Source organism: Maylandia zebra, linkage group LG1, assembly GCF_041146795.1.
Source record: "Maylandia zebra isolate NMK-2024a linkage group LG1, Mzebra_GT3a, whole genome shotgun sequence".
Taxonomy (NCBI): Eukaryota; Metazoa; Chordata; class Actinopteri; order Cichliformes; family Cichlidae; genus Maylandia; species Maylandia zebra.
This window is the reverse complement of record NC_135167.1, coordinates 23,809,858-23,830,931: the sequence shown is the minus strand read 5'-3', so window position 1 is coordinate 23,830,931 and position 21,074 is coordinate 23,809,858. Positions and strand designations below refer to the sequence as shown.

The window sequence follows — 21,074 nt, the reverse complement described above, 5'->3', positions numbered from 1 at the left end:
GAGCGAGTGTGTGAGAGAGGTTGGATGGTGAATTTAAAAAGAAGAGAAATGGAGGTGACAAAACAGGAAGAGAGCAGACAATAGTTATCAAGCTGTCAATGAGGAGCTGACAGAAGTGTAAGGCCCTTATCAAATTCAACCACCTATGAAATAACAGCTCTTAGGAAAGTCCAGCGCAACACCAACACAAATCTGCTCTCTACCTCGCTGAAGTCTGGAAAAATTAGTACTCTCCTTCTCAGAGGTCAGAGCCAAAGAGGAATAAAGGGGACAGGTGGAAGTATTATCAAACTTTATTTAACTCAACAAATCAATAATTAAGATTAAAATTGTAATAGTTAAAAACTACTTCAAGAGATATATGGTCAGTGTGGGATCATTTATGAATTGTTCAGTAACATGTTATAACATTTTCCTACTGCATTACGTTTTAAGTGTGATGATCTACTAAACGGGACAGGCAAAAAAAAAAAAAAAAGAATTCTTAAAAATGTCGAAGAAGCTCCTTTAAGCAATTACTTTGATGTTCCTCCACCTATAAGAAATGACAGAAGGAGTCCGAACCACAAAAGAAGCACGTATTCTCGGAAAAGTGGTTGCAGGAGGTGAGCTGGCTTCAAACAAATGATGAATGCACAGAGATGTGGTGCAGAATGTGCCGTGAAAATCCCACTCTAGCGGACAAAAACAGTGCCTTTTATATGTACGCAAACGCGCGTTGCAACTTCTTATCTGGTGCGCGTCTTTTATTTTGACAGCGAATGCGCACCTGCGGACCACTTATGTGCACCCCTGTTTATTAAAGCCCTCAGAGCTCAGCTGCTGGGTCGCTCTCCTCGTTGTGACATGTTTTTGATGCTTTCCAGTTTGGTTTTGTACACCAAACAACATTGCATACACCAGGGATGTCAAACATTTTACACTGTGGGCCACATACTTTGATGTTAAGTGGGCCAGACGAGTGAAACTCACCTTTGTGTCGGTGCAACAATGTTTAACGACACATTTATTCCCTGAGATATCTTATTGGGAGTGAAAGAAGTGCAATTTCAACAGCATGTCAGTTTGTCTACATGATAAAGACATGTTCCTGTAATAAATGGAAAACATCTGTCAGCATGACTCTTTGGGCGGAAACAATAAGAAATTACTGTGTAAAATTAGTTCTATTAGCTCATTGGACAGACTGTCCTGTAATCATAAGTAAACATCCTGTTTTTTTTTTCTTTTTCTTTTTTTGGTTTGTTGGTTTTACTGTGGATTCATTGTAAAAAGAAATTAAAAAAAATAAAATAATTTCAAAACATTCTCAAGTAAATAGTGAAAAAACAGGAACTTTTATGCCATTTACTTGTTCATCTGTTGGTTTTTGTAGTATAACTGAGTTTGAGGGAGGTCTTTATCTGTCAAATGCTGTAAAACTTACAACAATACAGTCAAAAGTCCAAAACTTTTTATCATCCTTGTTCCAAAGCCCTCCAGTGGGCTGGATTGGGGTCTTTGCTGGGATACTGACCCTCAAGCCTTATGTGTGACACTCCTGGCACACACCATTTCTCCACCCATGGACTCATGTGGACTACTGATTGCTGATTACACAGGTCCTTTCTCTTTTTAATTAATTTAAAATACTTTTTTTCCTAAAATGGCATTCCCGCCTTTGTAGTGTATGGATTAGTGTCCTCTTCATGCACCTCCTTGTAAAAACAAAAAAAAACAAAAAAAGAAAACGCAGAATTTGTGTATAAGTTGTGAACATGTTAAAAATCTGAAGAGTTTTGGTGCTTGATAAGGCAAGTGGCGAGATCCCCGTGATTTCACGCTGAAAGGCACTCACATTCCCTTCACAGTGTGCTTCCATACTTCCAATTGGGTGCCCATTAATTTCTTCTTTGGCAATATTTGACAACGTTCACAGGTGTAATGTATTCAGTGATGGTGACCCATGGCAGCACGGAGAGCTCTTGCTATAAAAAATAGCACGGTAAAACAGAAACAACATTTTATCTCATTTCTGCAAGTCTTTACAACAGTTCTCCCCCTCCAGTCAAGAGCATTAATCAATGAAATCCCATCTATGGCTGTGACATCATCTCTGTGAGTGCACAGTCACAGCGCCTACCCACAGGCGCACTCACTCTCTATTGTGAGTGAAAAAGAAAGAGATAAAGCCCACCTCCGACACAGTGTGTTTGTTCATTTAGCTGTGATCACATGCAAAAATGTTAGCAGTATGACGTCAGGTCAGTCCCTTTGCTCCTTTGCACATCCATTATGGAGTCACGCCAAGAGTTTATGCTCTAATAGTTAATCTGACTCAGCGACCGTTTGAAAAGACAAAAGCACGGAGCAGTCTGATTTCAGCATTAGTGTTAGTGGTGGTGTTTTTGCATGAGCATGTTAACAACAGTTTATTTGTGTGAATCCACGGCTGCATTGTGTATACAAATGTAGCAATCCCTTGCTGTCTGCACTCTGGTCACGGCTCAGGCATGAAGAGAGCCATTATCTGGCCCTTGCTAAGCCCCCTGAGCCAATTTGATATGATGAATGTGCAATTTCCTTTGTCTCCACACAGCCAGTTAATTACAATCTCTATCAATAAAGTATGTCCCACTTCAGTGGTCGACATTATAGACCAAAGAGTCACATCTTCAGACGACCTGTCACTCTAGTGTACGGTGGACTTTGCCAAATCTGGACTAATTTAATGGGGTTGTGACTGTTTTGAGAACAAGTTAGATAACCAGAGTAGATACACTTAATGAACCACTTTAGTATTTACAGAGACTTCATTTAGCCTTGATTCCCAGCTGGTAATTAAGGTCTGAATTATAATAAGGTGGCCTTGCCTCTGTTCAAAAGGAGGACATAGAGAGATGTAGGGAGGGAGCCTGTGAGACAGACCAAGGGAGACAGAAAGATATTGATTTGGACCAAATTAGAAGAGTCTTTGATGATCATGAGCAATGTTCCACGGCACGTTTGGCAGCACAAAATTTTCCAGTAACTCCCTTCTCTGTCCCAAAAAGTTGATTCTGTTCAGCTGGACGCAGCGTTTTCAGTGGGAGAAAAGTTTCGTCACTCATCCAAGTGACTTCTTCAGGCTCAGCTGACTGCAGTCCCTTCTCTGTCTGTCTCTCCTTCTGTTACACATATACATAAAGCCAAGCGCACACACAAACATACATGCATAGCAATGTGGGAATGAAACTATTAACTTCCACAACTATCTTTTGAGCCAGGAAATAATGGTCCAAGACCACAGTGGAGGCAATTTGATACACCGTTTTTGTTTTTCACGCAAGCACAATTACACTGGTAATCACTTATCAGGAGTCCAAATCACATTAGTTTTGTCTGTGCATTGCTTTAGAAGCATAATAACCTGAAGCTGGTTTTTTTTTTTTGGTTTTTTTTTAAAAAGGTTCTGCACTATCGGATTATTGCAGAGGCACACTTTGGGAGATGTACGGTGTGGCTCTGCAAAGCTTTTGGGACAAATCTCACTGCAACATAATGAAAGGGTTTGATGGCTTACAAGAGCTGTCCCTATTTGAAGGCAGGCTGTTTTGAATATGTTCTGTAATTTTAACCATTACGTTGATTGGTTACATTTCCTTTCATCGGCCAATGAAACCTTTGCAACTGGAACTGCCATTCCTGTAGCCAGCTATTCATACCAAGGTAAAGGGCTGTATATCATCAGGCAGGACATTCAACAATATTCTCCTTCTGAAATCAGAAACATGCTCTAATATTTCTGTATGCTGTAACGCTTTTTTATGCCATAGCAGATGGTCTGAACGGGATCAAAGGTGTGATCGGGGACTTCTGCTTCTAACAGTAAAACAATATCCTGTGTAATGATCTCCTGTGTCCTTCCTTTACCCGAGACACGTTGGGTGTCTGCACATTACAGGAGTTATGTTGCAGGCTGTTTCATATCAGAGGTTTCCTGCGGAGTTCAGAAGTGCCATGGGGCTGTTTTTCCGAGAGTCGGTCCTTGTTTTAAAAAGGCGATGTGATGCACATTCCTTTCAGTGGTTTCCCAGTCTTTCACTAATCTACAGGTGACAGTAACGCAACAAGACACGACTAATGATGACAAAGGCAGGGGAGAAGAACACTTCAAGCTCATGAATTTTTGAAAGAGGCTTTGCAATTGCTTGATAAGTAAGGAAATACGCATTTACCATTTTCTCACTTAACTGTCTGCACCTTCCTTTGAAGATTTCCATTTACAAGAATATCATCCTACACTTTTATGTTGTAAAGAACTAAAGAACCTCTGTTGCTTAGCCTTCTTTGACCTCTGATTCTTGTTGTCTAGTAAGTGCACAGACCAGAAGGGTTTGGTTTTTTGTTTTGTTTTTGAAAGCCTAATGCAGAGACAAACTGTGTTTTAAGTAGTAGTTTGCAGAATATGTCTGTGCATATATGCATGCGTGCATATGTGTGTGCGCGTGCGTGTGTGTGTGTGTGTGTACTCGCAGGTGGTTCATTAACACTATCTAGACACTGAGTATTCAGGATCCATAAATATTTTAGGATATGTATATAAGGTATGAGGATAAGGATACTCCACAAGGCTGAGCTCCACCAGGGTGACAGACAGTTCTATAAGGACCCCTGGCTTTTTTTTTAAAGTTTCCTGGATGTGGTTAGAGAAAGCCACTGGGAAAAAAATGAATCATTATTTTCTATGAGATGATAATAAAAGTGGACAGCAGCATCTAATTCATCTGACTCTGAGCACAGATGATGCAGGTTCCTGAAAAAGTCATTCCAGCGTCTGTCTAAATGTTACTGCTGATCAGATGAAATGATCCCATAGAAAGGACGACGTGTCAGATACCTGCTTCGTAAAATACAAAGCAGATCAGTGGATAAAGAAAAAAAGAGTTTTTAATTTGGTGAATATTTCATTGGCAGTAATTGTACCAGATGCTAGTTTCAATAAATGATTTGAGTACGAGCCATTTATCAAGGAAGAACATTTGCTTTGTTTTTTGAGAATTTTTGCATTTTTATTTTGATTGATCAGAGGAAAAAAAGGGCAAAAAAATGAACTCAAACTCCTGGACTCACTGTCTAATCATAGTTTAACCAACACAGGTAAACACAATGTTTGCCTGTCACACCGTGGATCTCTTCACAAGCTGAAATCATGGCTCCGTTGCAGCTTGACCTTGTGGCTTCTTCTTGTTATGTTAGGTTTAACACTTGTTTGAAAGCTTTTAATCTGCTCTGTTTACGGACAACGAAATTCTATACAATTCAATGTTTTTGTACATTTTTTATAAAGTGCCCCGAGGCAGCTGCTGCTGTGACTTGGCATTAAAAAAATATAATGTAATTGAATTGAACTAAACTGAAAATCATGCCTCACAGTAAAATAAATAGAATGTAGAAGTATACATAATCTTAAAAAGAAGCAGCAGTGACAATATTAGAAAGTTTTTACTACTTGTACTGTGCGATGTGCAGTGTGTACATGTGTGTAATCGCCTACAGTGGAGTCGGTGCTTTCACAAGGACATGTGTGATGGAGGCATGGAGCTCTGTAGATGAGCTGCTCCTCAGTCTTTTAGGTGGTTTGTGTTGACCTTCATCCACCACACAGCAGAGGTTCATACAGGAAGTGGGTTGAATGTTTTTAGTGCCACAAATTGTGTTTATGTCTGGGGGGTCTGGTTCACCTTCACCGTGCAATTATTGTTGTTGTGTTATTCTATTTACTCCATTTTATTCTATTTGTTATTTTAATGCTCGCCTTGGAAACAGATTCAGTTCTTTCATTTTTTTAACATGTTGAATGACCACCTAACGATCTGTCGAATTCCTTATGATCATCAGCTGGACAAATGCTGCACTACATAGTGGCACAGCTGGTAGAATGGTTGTGATGCTGAGATTGTTCAGCTCAGGGCAGTAGGCTGTCTCCCCTATAAGCACCACTACTGTGTTTCCAACTAACTTTATAATGGCACGAATGGGGTTACAGTCATGGGTCAAACGTTTGGAGAGCATTGGGCTCAACATTAACCCTGTGAAGTACCCTTTACTTAGAATAGAGTGAAAGAGGTTGGTCAGAGACAAAGTTTATGATGCAGGTTTTTGCAGTTTGCTGACCAATTTCTGAAGAATGATGGTGTTTGATGCAGCTCTCTGAAGTCCACTGACATAACGGTTTCATCTTTTAGTTGAGGATGAGATGAGAGGTAGGCAAAGTTATACGTATCTAGCTTAGTGGTAGAAGATGCTTCTGATTTGTGACAGGGCATGCTTCTCGAGAGATTGATTGATTGATTGATTGATTGATTGATTGATTGATTGATTGATTGATTGATTGATTGATTGATTGATTGATTGATTGATTGATTGATAATACTTGTGAGATGTTCCTCACCTGGCATTAAGACCAATGTTGGGTCCTCATAGGGTGGGGTATTCAGTTGAGGAGACTTGCTGGTCTGGTCTGTCAAATGGGGAAAGAACTGAAAAGTGTCAGACAGCTTGCAGTCATCACTGGGTGGTCTTTTTGTCCATCAGTTTATACTTAAAACCTTTCCATATGCTGTGGGATGGTTTGTTGTAAAAATAGTTCACAATGTGCTCATGTGGCTTTGAAGTTTTCACCATGATTCAGGCTTGTTTGTCACTTTATCTGACATCTGCATCCCACTCCCTGAGTGGTATCCTCACACTGCTGTTTATCCATGGCCTCAGGCTAGGAAACACCTAAGAGGTGTTTTTATGTTAACACATTTTCTGTGCAAAAGTTTATGTAACTAGGGACTTAACCAGCATGTACCTCTAGGCCTGATTCTTCTGCAAACAAATCCCACTCTGTGTTATCAAAATTGTGCTGCAGCACTGAGGTGGCTTCCCCAGGCTGTACTTGTACTGTCCTGATAGCTGTTTTTTTGTTTGTTTGTTTTTTTTTTGGGGGGGGGGGGGGGGGTTGTGTTGTTTCATTACACTTAAGCTGGAGTCAGACTTAGGGAAATGTGGTCTAGATGTAAATAAGACATTTTAATGTAATTTGAGTAGAATAGACTTTGGGTCTTGTTCCCTCTTGTTGGAAAGTTGACATTTCAGTGGATAACCGACTTAAGATCTGGTTCAAGTCCCTGTCAGCTCATCATTACTACCATCATATAGCTTTTTTGGTGTTAGCTTAGCATTACCATGCAGAGGAATACTGCCATGGCTGTCACCGTCATGAATTCATCCGAGAGAAAAAATGTTCTGCAACTGAACAACTCCCAGTCCAGGCAGCTGTGTTTTTCACTGTTCCTCGGGTCCCTCATCTGGTCTGCTCTGTAAACAAAACTAGCATCTAGCTCTATGGCTGCATCACTTTTGTAATGACTGTCACACTGTGCATCATTATTCTCAGTCGCAACTCATTCTTGTTTACAATCCAACAGGAACTACAAGGAGCAGGCTCAGAAGCGCCGGTTTAAACAGGTTCACCCAATCATGGGTATTATATGTCCCCCACGGCACATCTGGCCCTTTGGTTGTCCCTGACCATCCATGTGAGGTCAATGGAAAATTAGGATTCCCATGTAAATAAGTATAAATCATTCAGTTTGTCCCATTTGAACCATCAAATACTCTTTGATAAACTCCTCCTCACAGAATTGCTCACTTCATTGCTTTGTTCTGAAGGTGAATTTACATATGTTTATGCAAGCAAATGCAGCTTCAGTATAAATGCATTGTAACAGATGTTTATAGAAGTTGTGAGATTGCTAATCCTGAAAGATGTCAGCTCACATTTTAAAAAAAAAGAAAAAAGAAGAACAAGAAGAAGAAAGATTGATACAGAATGTAGAATTTTAAACAAGACATGGACTTATTTGTAAAGACAGAGGTAAAGCTGTGTGCTTAGTTAGTTTGTAAACAGCAGATTGCTGTGTTTAACGATTACAACTTGAATCACCATTAAGAGACTAAACACGAAGAGAAAAGTGGGAATCTCAATCTTTTTTAGCAAATCTGCAGAAGCAACAAGAACTTTTTACTAAGCTTTACACATCTAGGGATGGAGCAGTCAAGTCCAGATTTGTCATTTCCTACAAAATCCCCAAAAAACATCTCTTAGGGAGTTTCTCAAAGTGTGTTTGTTAGATTCTGATGCACTAATATGCTGAAAAAGGATGCATTCGAGAGTATGGCTCTTTCCTGGTGAACCAATAATAACAACAATTATTATAAGGACAGAGGACATTGCAGGAATTTTGGAGTTTGAAGGCCTTTACTTACAGGATAAGTAATATCCGTGTGAATATTCCATTATTACTTCATTAAAAATATTTTTCAGGCTCAACTATTCTTAATTCAGCCGTTCCCTCTGACTGTGTGGTTTCGTAGGATGAATATGCACTTTTCATTTCTTTGAACCAAGCTAAATATTTTTGCATGTGAATAAACAGATCTTACCAATCAGACCACTGCATTTGACAAGTGTAGCTCAAAGTGTGCCTCAAAGACACACCAGTACTGAATACACAATCATATAGAAATAGTAAAATAATACTATTTTACCTCAGACACACAGCTAGACACTGCTCCAGGTCAATCGGCTCTCCAAAATTATTTCTCTGCTCCCTCAAATGTGGTCCCAGCTGTGTTAACAAGAGCTAAATCTGCTCCACAGACATACTGAAATATGTACGAATGCAGTCGGGGTACAGCTTAAACTCCTGGACCAAACCATGAAATTCTTCCTGCTGCTGCCTTCTCTTGAGAACTGTGTGAACCCAAAATCTCTGTTTCACCCTTTTCTTGTTTAGAAACATCAGGACCAGCTCATCATGGCTTGATGTTGACTTTATTTTTTTCATAAATTTTTGTCTTAGGATGAATTTTCAGCAAAAATGCAATAAGTTCAGTGTGTATATATGTCATCTGACAAGTTCACATCTGAAAAATGTTAAATTGCCCATCACTTTTATGCAATAGTGTCTAATGGCCTTTAGTTAACCTTGAATATCTATGACACACAACGTATGTATCTTTGTACTTGGGAAAGTGAAAGAGTGTGAGAATATGAAGGAGCTAGCACAGTTAAAGTGGACCCTCTGTCTCTTTAGCAGTAAATAGTTCTTTGTTGTTAGGCTAGCTGCACTTGAATGGAAAATCCAGCTGTTAGCCGTAATGTTCGGGATTGTTAAGCACTTTATAATTGAGAACGGTGTCTTTTTGAGTCACTGGACTGATAAGCTGGAGTGAGACACAATCACAGCTGATCCAGTCCAAACATCCATCAGCATGTCTGCAGGAAAAAAAGAAAATCTCCAAATTGGAATCTCCTTTTCTCAAATTTGGACTTTGCTTTTCCTCACTTCTAATATGACGTAATCCAGTCAGTGACATGTGACATGGAAAGAAATGTCTCCAAAAAGTGTGGTATCTCTTCCTCAGAGCCTCTGTTTTTTGGGGGGGATGTTTTTGTCCATCGCACACATCGACCTATTTTTCCTGCTAATATGCTGATTCCATTCATGATCATGCTTTGGTAAGAAACACAGTATGTCTGTGGTGTGATGTGTAGTAACCTGTTATGTTATAAACTGCTTGGATGTGCTTAGGGAAAAAAAGAGAATATTCTATTTCATAAAATAGTGCTGATCCCATCAGCTGATTGCGCCGCTCAGTATACCCGGCCAGAGGAGGAGAAATCAGAGTTTCTGACTTGAGTTTGTCCTGTGAACCACTCGAGTCACCTAACTCAAACAGACCCTCCTCCACACAATCTTCATTCATAAAGTGCTTTGAAAAGGCAAACATTAGAGCTAACAGGTGTTGGAAACAAGTGTTTCAGTGCAGCTAGCCAAACAACAAAGAGTCACTTACTGCTAAAAGAGAGACAGTGAAAGTTGATATCCTCGGTATATCCTCGGTTTCTTAACATAAAGCTCATTGTTACATCCAATACAAAAGTGATCCCCTTACAGTGTTGGGTAAGTTACATTAAATTAGTAACTTAGTTACATTACTAGTTACTTCTATCAAAAGTAACTCAGTTACTTCAAGTTACTCGTTACTTTCAGAGTAACTAGTTACTAGGGAAAGTAACTTTGGTTTTACTCAGAATTCTCTTGTTAATGTGTTGCTTCTGTAACTGGATACCCAGCAAGATTGCCAGTCTTCTAGCTTGCTTACTTGCCACAAGTGCACTGTGCCACCTACCAATAGAAAGGGAAAAATAATGTGCACATTTCCACGAGAGAAATCCCACACCTGATTCTATCCTAGCCTGCTTTTTACATCCAACACAAAAACTGCAGTCGTGGTGCTTTTGATTGTACTCAGAACTCGGAAATTCTGCCTTTCGAGTAGGAAGATGTAGGTAACACCAGACTGCAGATGAGCTGCATACAGGGCTGGACTGGGACAAAAAAATCATCCCGGGCATTTTGACTAGAGACCGGCCCACCATTATAGGAAAAATCATAAAGCCTTTGAATGAAAATAAACACTGTTGTGACAGTGATGTACACTGTTCTGATGGTATATATGTATCAATCAATGATGCTCAATCTATCATCTGTCAGCTACTTAGAAAAGGATCCTGGGGTTATTTGTCTCTCAGAAACAGTTCATAACTTCCCTTCAACTCATTCATGTCACCTAAAAGGTAAACCTGTTTCTCCATCACAGCTCTGATGATTCAGTAAGGACATCTCCTGGTTTCATCTTCATGTTTCCCTCTGACCAGATATACAAACCGACATCATGACCAGCAGGTTTACAGCTGTGGCTCCAGCAAACATCAGCTGATACTAGAAATTAATATTAAATAAATTCTAACAACAGCTGATCAAGCTTAAAAGTGCTGCTGTTGTTTACCGCGACATCTGCTGGTTTCCTCTTTCTGGCGCAAAGTGGGCGATAAATAAACAAGAGAGAAAAGCCGATCAGCTGATCATTGATCAGTTTCTGTCATGAATCGCTGTGTGGCAGGCAAGCAGGAGTGGTGGACCCAAAATGCAGAACTCAGACACGGAAGTGAAACTTAAGGCGCAGCTTTATTGCTGGGAAAAACCTCGTACAAACTAAACTCACCAAAAGAAAACCAAAAGTCAGAACAGAGGAACCAAGGACTGAAACACTGGAAAGAAACACTAAACTGGAGCAGGAGACCAAACACTAGGAACATAGAAGCAGAACACACAGCTAGTTGAGGGTACGACGCGACACTGACACAGAGAAACACAGGGCTTAAATACACAGACGGCAGTAATCAAGGGATGAGAGACAGGAGGGGAACACACCTGGGAGAAATCACAGCTGACGAGACAGGGGAAACGTAAACTGAGCACACTCACATATGACACAAACCTTCACAATAAAACAGGAAACTCAGACACATGGAACCAGACAAGACATCGAACTAAACAGACAGATTCACAAACAGATGGGGTGACACCATAGACAGAGACAGACTCAAAGGCAGACCAAATATAACACACAGAACTCAAACAATAATAATCATCATCATCATCATAAACTAGAAAATGATAACTAAAAGCGCTGGGTCACCGACCCAGGACCATGACAGTACCCCCCCCCCCTCAAGGGCTGGCTCCAGACAGCCCAGCAGAAACACAAAAACGGACCAAAACCAAAAAAGAAAAGCACCCGACCAGGGTGGGCGGAGGGGGCCCAGGACGGAGGGACAGAGTCCAAAAAGGCCCAGATGGTCAAGTTCAGGAGGCCGACCATGCGAAAGGCAGCGGGGCCGGTCCCGATGCCGGCCACGCAGTAGGCAGTGGCGTGGAAACAGTTCTGGGGGCCGACCGTGCGGACGGCAACAGCGGCGTGGAAACAGTTCTGGGGGCCGACCGTGCGGACGGCAACAGTGGCGTGGAAACAGTTCCGGGGGCCGACCGTGCGGACGGCAACAGTGGCGTGGAAACAAGTCCGGAGGCCGGCCACGTGGAAGGCAGTGACGGCGTTCAGGAGGGCGTCCACGGTGGCGGAGAGGCCCAACAAGCGGCCAGGCAGATGACCGACGATGTGGAGGTGGTAGTAGGGGACCTGAAGGCTGCGTGGCCCCTGCAGCCCCAGGTGAAGCGGAGGCTGGACCAGACGAGGCGGAAGCTGAAGCGGAGGCTGGACCAGACGAGGCGGACGCTGAAGCGGACGCTGAAGCGGAGGCTGGACCAGACGAGGCGGACGCTGAAGCGGACGCTGAAGCGGAGGCTGGACCAGACGAGGCGGACGCTGAAGCGGAGGCTGGACCAGACGAGGCGGAGGCTGGACCAGACGAGGCGGACGCTGATGCGGAGGCTGGACCAGACGAGGCGGAGGCTGGACCAGACGAGGCGGACGCTGATGCGGAGGCTGAAGCCGGGCCAGGCGACGCTGCTGATGAGGAGGCTGGACCAGACGAGGATGAAGACACAGAGGCTGGACCAGACGGGGATGCAGAGGCTGGACCAGACGGGGATGAAGACACAGAGGCTGGACCAGACGGGGATGCAGAGGCTGGACCAGACGGGGATGCAGAGGCTGGACCAGGTGAAGCGGATGAAGCCGAAGCATGCGCTGGACCAGGCGACGCTGAGGATGCTGAATCCGGACCAGGCGACGGCGTGGAGGATGCAGCAGAGGCCGGGCCAGGCAACGGCGTGGAGGATGCAGCAGAGGCCGGGCCAGGCAACGGCGTGGAGGATGCAGACGGAGGCGCTGCAGCAGGTGGCGGCATGGATGAAACTGCTGCTGCAGGCGTGGATGAGGCTGCTGGTGGAGCAGCTGGTGGCTGGACGGGCTCCTCGGGCCCCCCAGCTGACGAGGCAGAAGGCTGGACGGGCTCCTCGGGCCCCCCAGCAAAAACAGTCTCAGAACCAGTGGGCACTGGAGCCCCTGGCACACACAGAACAGAACCAGCAGGTGCGGAGACCTCTGGCAGGAACACAACAGAACCAGCAGGTGCGGAGACCTCTGGCAGGAACGCAACAGAACCAGCAGGCACACGGGCCTCTGGCAGGAACGCAACAGAACCAGCAGGCGCGGGGACCTCTGGCAGGAACGCAACAGAACCAGCAGGCGCGGGGACCTCTGGCAGGCACAGATCGGAACCAGCAGGCGCGGGGACCTCTGGCAGGCACAGATCGGAACCAGCAGGCGCGGGGACCAACGGCCGGGTGCGGTCCTCAGCTGGCTTCTTAACCGCCAGGGGTCCAGAGTCTGCTGGGGGCTGAAACCCAGCCTCTGGGGAGGCCCTGGAGTGAATCTCAGTCTCAGAACTGGCCAGCTTTTGAGGACTGATAACAATATTGTTTGGTTTGTCTCTCTGATTAGGATTCAAGGTTGTGGAACAGTTCTGTAAGGGTTGGACAGACATAGCTTGCTGTACCGGAGGTGTAGGGGAAAATGATGGTTGTGAAGTTGGAAACCGAGCTGACGATAAGGCTGATGATTCCTCTACCAACTGAGCTATTGACTGGGCTAAGGATTGAAATAAGGTTTGTAGTAAGTCAGGCTGTGGATGTGACTGTGCTATGGGAAGCGAGGCTGAATGTGGTGGAGGTGGCGACTGAGCTTCGGGCCGGGCGGCTAACAGAGCTTCGGGCCGGGCGGCTAACAGAGCTGACATAGCCCCAGAATAAACAGTTCCAGATGAAACAGTCTTAACTCCTGGGTCCGAAGGAGCATCAGAAGCACAGTCTTTTGAACCAAAGTGGAAACGATCGCTCTCAAAATGAATACTGTCATTTTCTGGAACAGGAGGAACAGAAGATCTAGAGTTCATGAAGCTGACGTTAGCGGCCTTGGGGGAAACGGTACGTTTATCCCTCGACACAGAAGGCGAATGTAGGGGGACTTTGTCACTCACCCTAGGCGGTTGGTCGAGAAGAGTCCCAGGCTCCTGCCGGAGCCGTGAGTGCTGGCGGCATGTTCGCTGCTTCCAAGTAGAAGAGGAAGCAGCACTGGCAGAATTTGACAAGGAATGACTCGGCTGTGGCTGCTCCTGCTGTGAAGTGGAAACGCTGGGTGAGTCGGGTGGCACTATAATGATCCCTAACATCTTGTAGAAAGCTTGAGCTGGTGTAAGCTGGTTGCTCGTGGTCTCATAGTAATCCTCCCGGGACCGGCGGGAGCGTTTTCTGTGAGACCGGGGCATCCGGGGGGAAGAAGCAGGTGAGTGGACCGAAGGGTAAGCAGCTAGTGAGGAACGGCAGCACGGAGGCCCTCCAAGCGCTAGCCGGGTCCCGTCAAAGGCTGAGCTGCGCTTCCTCAGTGAGTCTGCTGGATCCATACTGGTCGCGTCGTTCTGTCATGAATCGCTGTGTGGCAGGCAAGCAGGAGTGGTGGACCCAAAATGCAGAACTCAGACACGGAAGTGAAACTTAAGGCGCAGCTTTATTGCTGGGAAAAACCTCGTACAAACTAAACTCACCAAAAGAAAACCAAAAGTCAGAACAGAGGAACCAAGGACTGAAACACTGGAAAGAAACACTAAACTGGAGCAGGAGACCAAACACTAGGAACATAGAAGCAGAACACACAGCTAGTTGAGGGTACGACGCGACACTGACACAGAGAAACACAGGGCTTAAATACACAGACGGCAGTAATCAAGGGATGAGAGACAGGAGGGGAACACACCTGGGAGAAATCACAGCTGACGAGACAGGGGAAACGTAAACTGAGCACACTCACATATGACACAAACCTTCACAATAAAACAGGAAACTCAGACACATGGAACCAGACAAGACATCGAACTAAACAGACAGATTCACAAACAGATGGGGTGACACCATAGACAGAGACAGACTCAAAGGCAGACCAAATATAACACACAGAACTCAAACAATAATAATCATCATCATCATCATAAACTAGAAAATGATAACTAAAAGCGCTGGGTCACCGACCCAGGACCATGACAGTTTCATGATTGAAGTAGAAACAGGAGAGGGAAGGGAGAGAATGAGAGAGAAGAGGCAGCTGTGCAGCAAAGACACAGAATAACTCCAGCTTTGTGTCTTTTTCATTGTAGCTGAAGTCCGGGACAAACTGTGTTCCTTTTCACCTCAATACGAAACGCGTAATATTTTCTCTGAATACGAGACGATTCCGTTTTTTACGGGACGGTTGGCAACTCTAATAATTAACATTATGAACAAAATAAAGTTCAACATCAGTAACATAGCACCCACCCAGCTGTATAGAAACTCCGTCATGCTAGCTAGCACGCAGTACGAAAAAGTCAGCATAACGAAAATAAACTCCACCTAAACTTGGTTCATATCTGACCCAGATGGACTGCAGGTTATAACTTCTTACCTGAAGTTCAGTTCACCTGATACTCGGACCAGCGGCCGCTTCGCGTCTCTCCTCTTGCCTCCCTTTTCCTTCATCCACCTGCTGGCCTCCACCACTTGCTAATGTTATTGAATCTGTGGAAGCTCCGCGATAGCCACCACACGAAGTAACGAATAACAAGCCTATCTAAATCCCAGTAACGAGTAACGCGTTCCCGGTTTTGGCATAATAACTAGTTACCGTGCTCGTTACCACAATAATAACGTAGTTACTGTAACGCGTTACTTAATAACGCGTTAGTCCCAACACTGTTCCCTTACAATGCGATCTAGTTTAGTTCCTTTGTTTTTCCCTGAATTATTAGTTCTGTTATTATTTAGGTAACATAAACTAATGTAAGTCTATTGATTGCAGCCAAACAACCAACCCAGTGATGTCAAGTTCTGTACTGACACAAGATGGTACTAAATATGTTCTAAAAACTTTCATGTTCAACATTTATTTCTTAAATTCAGCTTCACAGACAATTGAAATCCATGTAAGTTTTTGATAGCAGGGCTCCTTGGTGTAAATTAGCCTCTGTACACGAAGCATTTCATGTCCTCTTTAAAGAGTATATGGCAGGGACTGATTTCTCAATGGATGCAACATCACGCTTGGCTAGGTTATGAAATAGACAGCCATCAGTTTTAACACCTGCCAGTTTGTCCCGAGTCTGACTGGGAACAATGCTGCACTGTTAAAGCAAGTGCAAAATAAAAGTGTCTGAGATTATCCCAGAGCTCTAATTCATATTATTTCATTTTAATATACATCAGGAGACGTTGTGTAAATCAGTGCTAAAAATTAGCCATGTTGTTTAACTAAATTAGTTAACTTCCCCAATGCGAAAGCACTGAGTTATATATAATTTATTTCACATTTGGAGGAGTATGAGAATGCACATGGTGACATAGGCTACCACACAGCTGTCAGTTTCCTCAGCCTTGGCAAATTCCTAAAAGGAGTTGAAATTCTCGGGTTTGTGAAAGGAAAGGTAAAGTTTTTGATGTTATCACGCTTCCATATCAACCTCAGACATCGAACCTGACTTTAATCCCTTGTTCATACCCAAAACAGACTGAATTTGTCTCACATAGAAAACAAGACTGAGAAAGATGACGTAATTAATTAAAAGAGTAACACTTTGTATGAAGGTAAAAATATTTGAAATTCAGCAAGAACTTGCACAATTGTTTTTGTTGTGCATGTTGATTAAATGGTGATAGAATGTGTGTGTTTTGCCTCTGCCTAGTTCATATTTTAATTGGCTAATTGTAATATTTATTCTCATCAGTAATAGTTTATAAAGAGATCAAATTAATATTACTATTAGGCAGAATTGAGTTCAGCTTATTTGTGCAGCCCTACAAAACAGTTCCAGTTTTTCATGTGGCCCCTTGAGGAAAATTAATTTCCCACCCCTCGGTTACCCTAGCCCACTTCCTGCACTTTTCTTGGTCGTGCCACTTCATTAGTGGGACAGTTATTCCTGTGGAGAATGGTGTGCACAACATCTTAAGCAGGATAAAAACTGCGTCAAATACAAGATCCATGTCATAGTCCCTGATAGATAGTAGAAAGATGGTAATCGACGCATAACGAAGGCTGCTATTTTGTTAATGAACAATAGATTAAGAGAACTGAAAACGTGAGGGTGACAGCAGAAGAGAGCTGAACACCTGCATCTGCACAAGCCACCATTACAGTTCTCTTCACTTTACCCATTTTTTAATCTGTTCTATGGACCCCTTTGTGGGAAAGGGCACAGATGGTGAACACACACATTTTCTTTTTTTTTATTGTTAATTGTCATTAGAATAATTATTCTCATGTTTTAATTAAAGCATGCATGACTATGCAGACTTATCTGTGATAACACTACATAACAGTGCACCAACTATTTATCTACCCTTCATGTGGACCTCAATGAAGTATAACAGGAATGACAACTTGTCTGTGTTATGTGCAACTCTCCTAGTATAATTCTAACCAAACGACCTCAGGGAAACAGACACCTGTTTGGAGCTTCCAGTCTTCCCAGTGGATACCTGGGAAAAGAGTTCCTGTTCCATCCACAGGTTGTATGTTAAAAAAATTAATAAACCTAGATTTTTGTTAGATAAAAGCAGACAAATACAATCCCAATAAAATCTTTTACTCTGTGCATGGAGTGTTTACCTGACAAATGTAATTTGCCAGTAGAAGTCAGACTACAAAGAGAAACAGAAAGCTTCTGGTGAAAATCCTATCCTTTAGAGATTCTGCATGTTCACCTGCATTCATTTGTCGTAGAAATGAGCCTATAAGCAGGCTATATGGGCTTAGCTTTAGCAGTTTGTCATGTAGTAAAGTGTCATGCAGTCTGAAAGACTGCAGACTGATTCTACTTCATGTACCAGATGAGCAATTTTAATTTAAGTCAGCAGGGGACATGTGAGTCTGGGATCCACTTCTTCTCAACACTTCCATGGCTGAACTGCTGTCCATAGGAATCTAATAAAAGCAAGACTCTAGACTCTAAACCGAAACTGACAAAAGAAAGACTCCAAGGAATGAATTAGATACTTTACTGGAAACACAAACATATCAGGCTCAATTGCTTACAAACTACACTTATTTAAGGTTACTCACAAGTTGGAGAGCCTCTCATTAGCTAAGAACAAGCCTAACCTATTATGTTACAAAAGAGCCTTGTTCTGACCAGCACATCAACTGTGTAGTTTTGCACCACAGTGTGGATGTCTGTGCTGAATTCCCACTCCTATACATTATAATGCAAAAAATGCTGCTTCCATATTACCGCCTATTCTTGTGAGAACGCTGACTTTACAGAAATGCCGTATAAGAGCCTCGTCTAAAAGGTTCTCTTTTGACAATAAGCAGATTGAAATTATTTATGAACAATTAAGTTTAAACGGTAATTTACCACTCCCTTTAACAATCTTCAATATACTTTATAGAAAACAAATATGTTTTATGACTCAATTAAAACCCCCACAGACACTATCTTCTGACTCTCATTTTCTTTTTTTCTATGAGGGCATAAACATGTGATTCACATTCAGAAAACTCACTCAGACACATTGCACCATCTAACATAGATTAGCTTGTTCACACTACATTTTAAGCACCTCACGATGTCATTTTTTCAAGTTTCCCCTGTGTGCATCCCCTCTTCTTTAAGCCTGTCACCACCACAGGCAGACAGACATCCTGTGGGGGAAAATGAGTGTGCGCCCACACACACAGACACACACACTCCCACAAAAGACAGAAAAATGTAGTGAAGGAGACTTTGACATTTGGCTAGCGAAGCTCCTGTCATCTTTGAAAACGTGTATCCTACACATTAAACATTCAGGAAGGAATATTAAACTGACCTCTTTGCAAACGTGCAAAGAGGAAGATGTCAAGAACAGATTGCATTAGGGCAACCATTTACCCATGTGACTTGCAAGCACAACGAAGGAGAAATAACACTATTATTTCCTGTCTTTCTCAAACATATGCAACTGCACACTGATGTCAGCATGACTTGAAAATGAATCCTGAAATATGGAGAGCTATTCTGATGAAGCTACTGTCAACCACTGGCCCAGCATAATAAGATTCACCTGCCTTAGAGGAATCCTCTTCGCAATATAAGGGGCTGCCATTTACAGTAGCACTGAGTGGTTCCTATAGCTGTGGTGATGTTTCTGTGCACTTGGAGGTGAATAAGATGTCATTTTGGCTCAAGGAGCTTCAGCCTGTAGACCAAGCATTCACACCATGGAGCAGACAGCCTCCATGGTGTGAATCTTTTTTTTTGTTGTTGTTTTTTGCAGTTGAACTCTCGGTGTGTTGTGTATTATGAAACTGAAATGCATGTGCAGTGCTGATTCTTTTTAAACCTGTGCCTTTCCACTGAAATGACTGTATGTTGAGTGTTTAAAAAATTTCACATTAACAATAGTATCATTTTAAGTCAAATGATCTGAAAAACTTCCTGACTTAATGTTGCCTTTGGATGATGTGTGCTGTAAGCAATACAGGATCATTAATTAGGACAAAACACAAACGTATTGAAACCAAGACTGACATCTATGGGTCCGGCCGACAAAATGAAAATCTCAGATGCATTTTCAGGCTGCAAATGCAGAGTGCACTTTGAAATCCGTCAAACGCTAATGCTGTTGTTATTGTTTGACAAATGCCGGGAAGCTGCATAAGAGAGAAAATTCCACAAATCACAAATAAAAAGCAAATCCGTCAGGCTTTAATGGGTGAACAAATTATTAACTTGTTTCGTTAAATATTCATCATGCACGTGTTCTCAAATGTTGAAAAAGGCTGTACTTTGCGTTTTGCGTGTGAGCGTGCGTGTTGTGTTTTTGTTTGAGGAGACTAATTTGGTGCATCCACCCTTGTTCTAAGTGTGTGGTCATTGTGACGCCCTTTACTCACCTTGATTTGAGGTTCCCGGGTCCGACAGGATACTTTTAAGCAAGAACAAAAACACGCAGTATTTCCCACGGGAGCTCATCGTTGAGTCAGACAAGTGCGCTCAGAAGTGAAACGTTGCACAGACTCCTAAACAGATCTCCTCGCTGAAAAGGTAAGGTTTGTATCATAAAGGAGGATAGTGAAAGCCCCCCCAGCCCCCAGTATCCAGATTCAGGAGGTCACGGTCGCATCCACGGGAGTTCGTTCTTTCTCTCTCTCTCTCTCTCTCTCTCTCTCTCTCTCTCTCTCTAGGCACGCATACCGGACACCTCCGTGTGAGCACGGGCAGACGAGAGATGTACACCGCCAGTCTTTGTGCGCAAAACCCCAACAACTTAAGCTGCAGTAACTTAAATGATAACAATACTTAATTCGATGAGTATTGATCTGTGAACCTCAAAACACGCACAGGGTAACGTTTGCAAGCGCACAAAACGACAAAAGTGTCCAAAAGCGAAGTTCCGACGATTGTGTGCGTGGCAAAGTCAGTGGGCAGCGCTTGTTAGTCAGTGTTTTCATCCCCAACCGAGAGAAGAAAAAGGGAACAATCCCGAACGACTCACTTGCAGCCGGTGCATCCCCTGTTGTGTTTCTGTATCACTGCGTGTATCTCGCGCTCCCTCTCCCTCCTCTCAGGATAGGAGGGATGCTCTGGCGCAGGCTGAGGAGCTGTTTTTTTTTGTACCACAACCAGACATTCAGCTGCCAAGTCCTTGCAAGCAAATAAAACTTGTTCTTGTTGATATGTGACCTCATTTCTCACTTTACATCATGTAAAATGCGTCATTTCCATCGGCTTCTGCTGTGGTATTGATTCCATGGGACGTTAGGGGATATAGAGGGAAATATGAAGCCATTATTAGACTAGTGTATCAATTCTGTGCTGTGATGTAGGTTATACCTGCATTGGATTATGTTGTTGGAATAGTAATGTGTCTGGGGCAGTTTCTATTTATGGTGGCAGGGAGGAAGGAAAGCAGACAGATATGGTTTAAGTTAATACAGAGTATGATGGACTGAATGTGCACTCAAACAGACACACACATAGATCTTGCAGTGGGTGTCTTAATAGAAATGAACCAAATTAATGATTTACAGTTACACTGTAAGCTCTGGATAAAACATGTGTAGAGAAGACCTTCATCTCGATTCCAAAGACCCATCCTGATTAATGGCCTGTGAGCCTCAAGCTGTAACACAATAGTGGAAACAACTGTTAGAGTCTGCAGACAGAGGGATGATATAATCACCGT

The 21,074-nt window shown here is 43.0% G+C and overlaps 1 protein-coding gene across 3 annotated transcripts in view; it reads right to left on the bottom strand.

The window, feature by feature from the left end:
* LOC101475608 (ephrin type-A receptor 6) overlaps nt 1-20,430 on the bottom strand; it is an 81,360-nt gene extending 60,930 nt beyond the window's left edge. For 2 of the 3 annotated variants that reach the window (XM_004543312.2, XM_076883604.1), the window contains exon 1: nt 19,783-20,430. In XM_004543312.2, the coding sequence (XP_004543369.1) occupies nt 19,783-19,861 (79 nt within the window). In that variant the 5' untranslated portion in view covers nt 19,862-20,430. Of the gene's footprint in view, nt 1-6,412; nt 6,464-19,782 lie in introns of those variants that run through there. The other variant, XM_076883600.1, reaches the window with a different exon arrangement.
* Between the last annotated feature and the right edge of the window lie 644 nt (nt 20,431-21,074).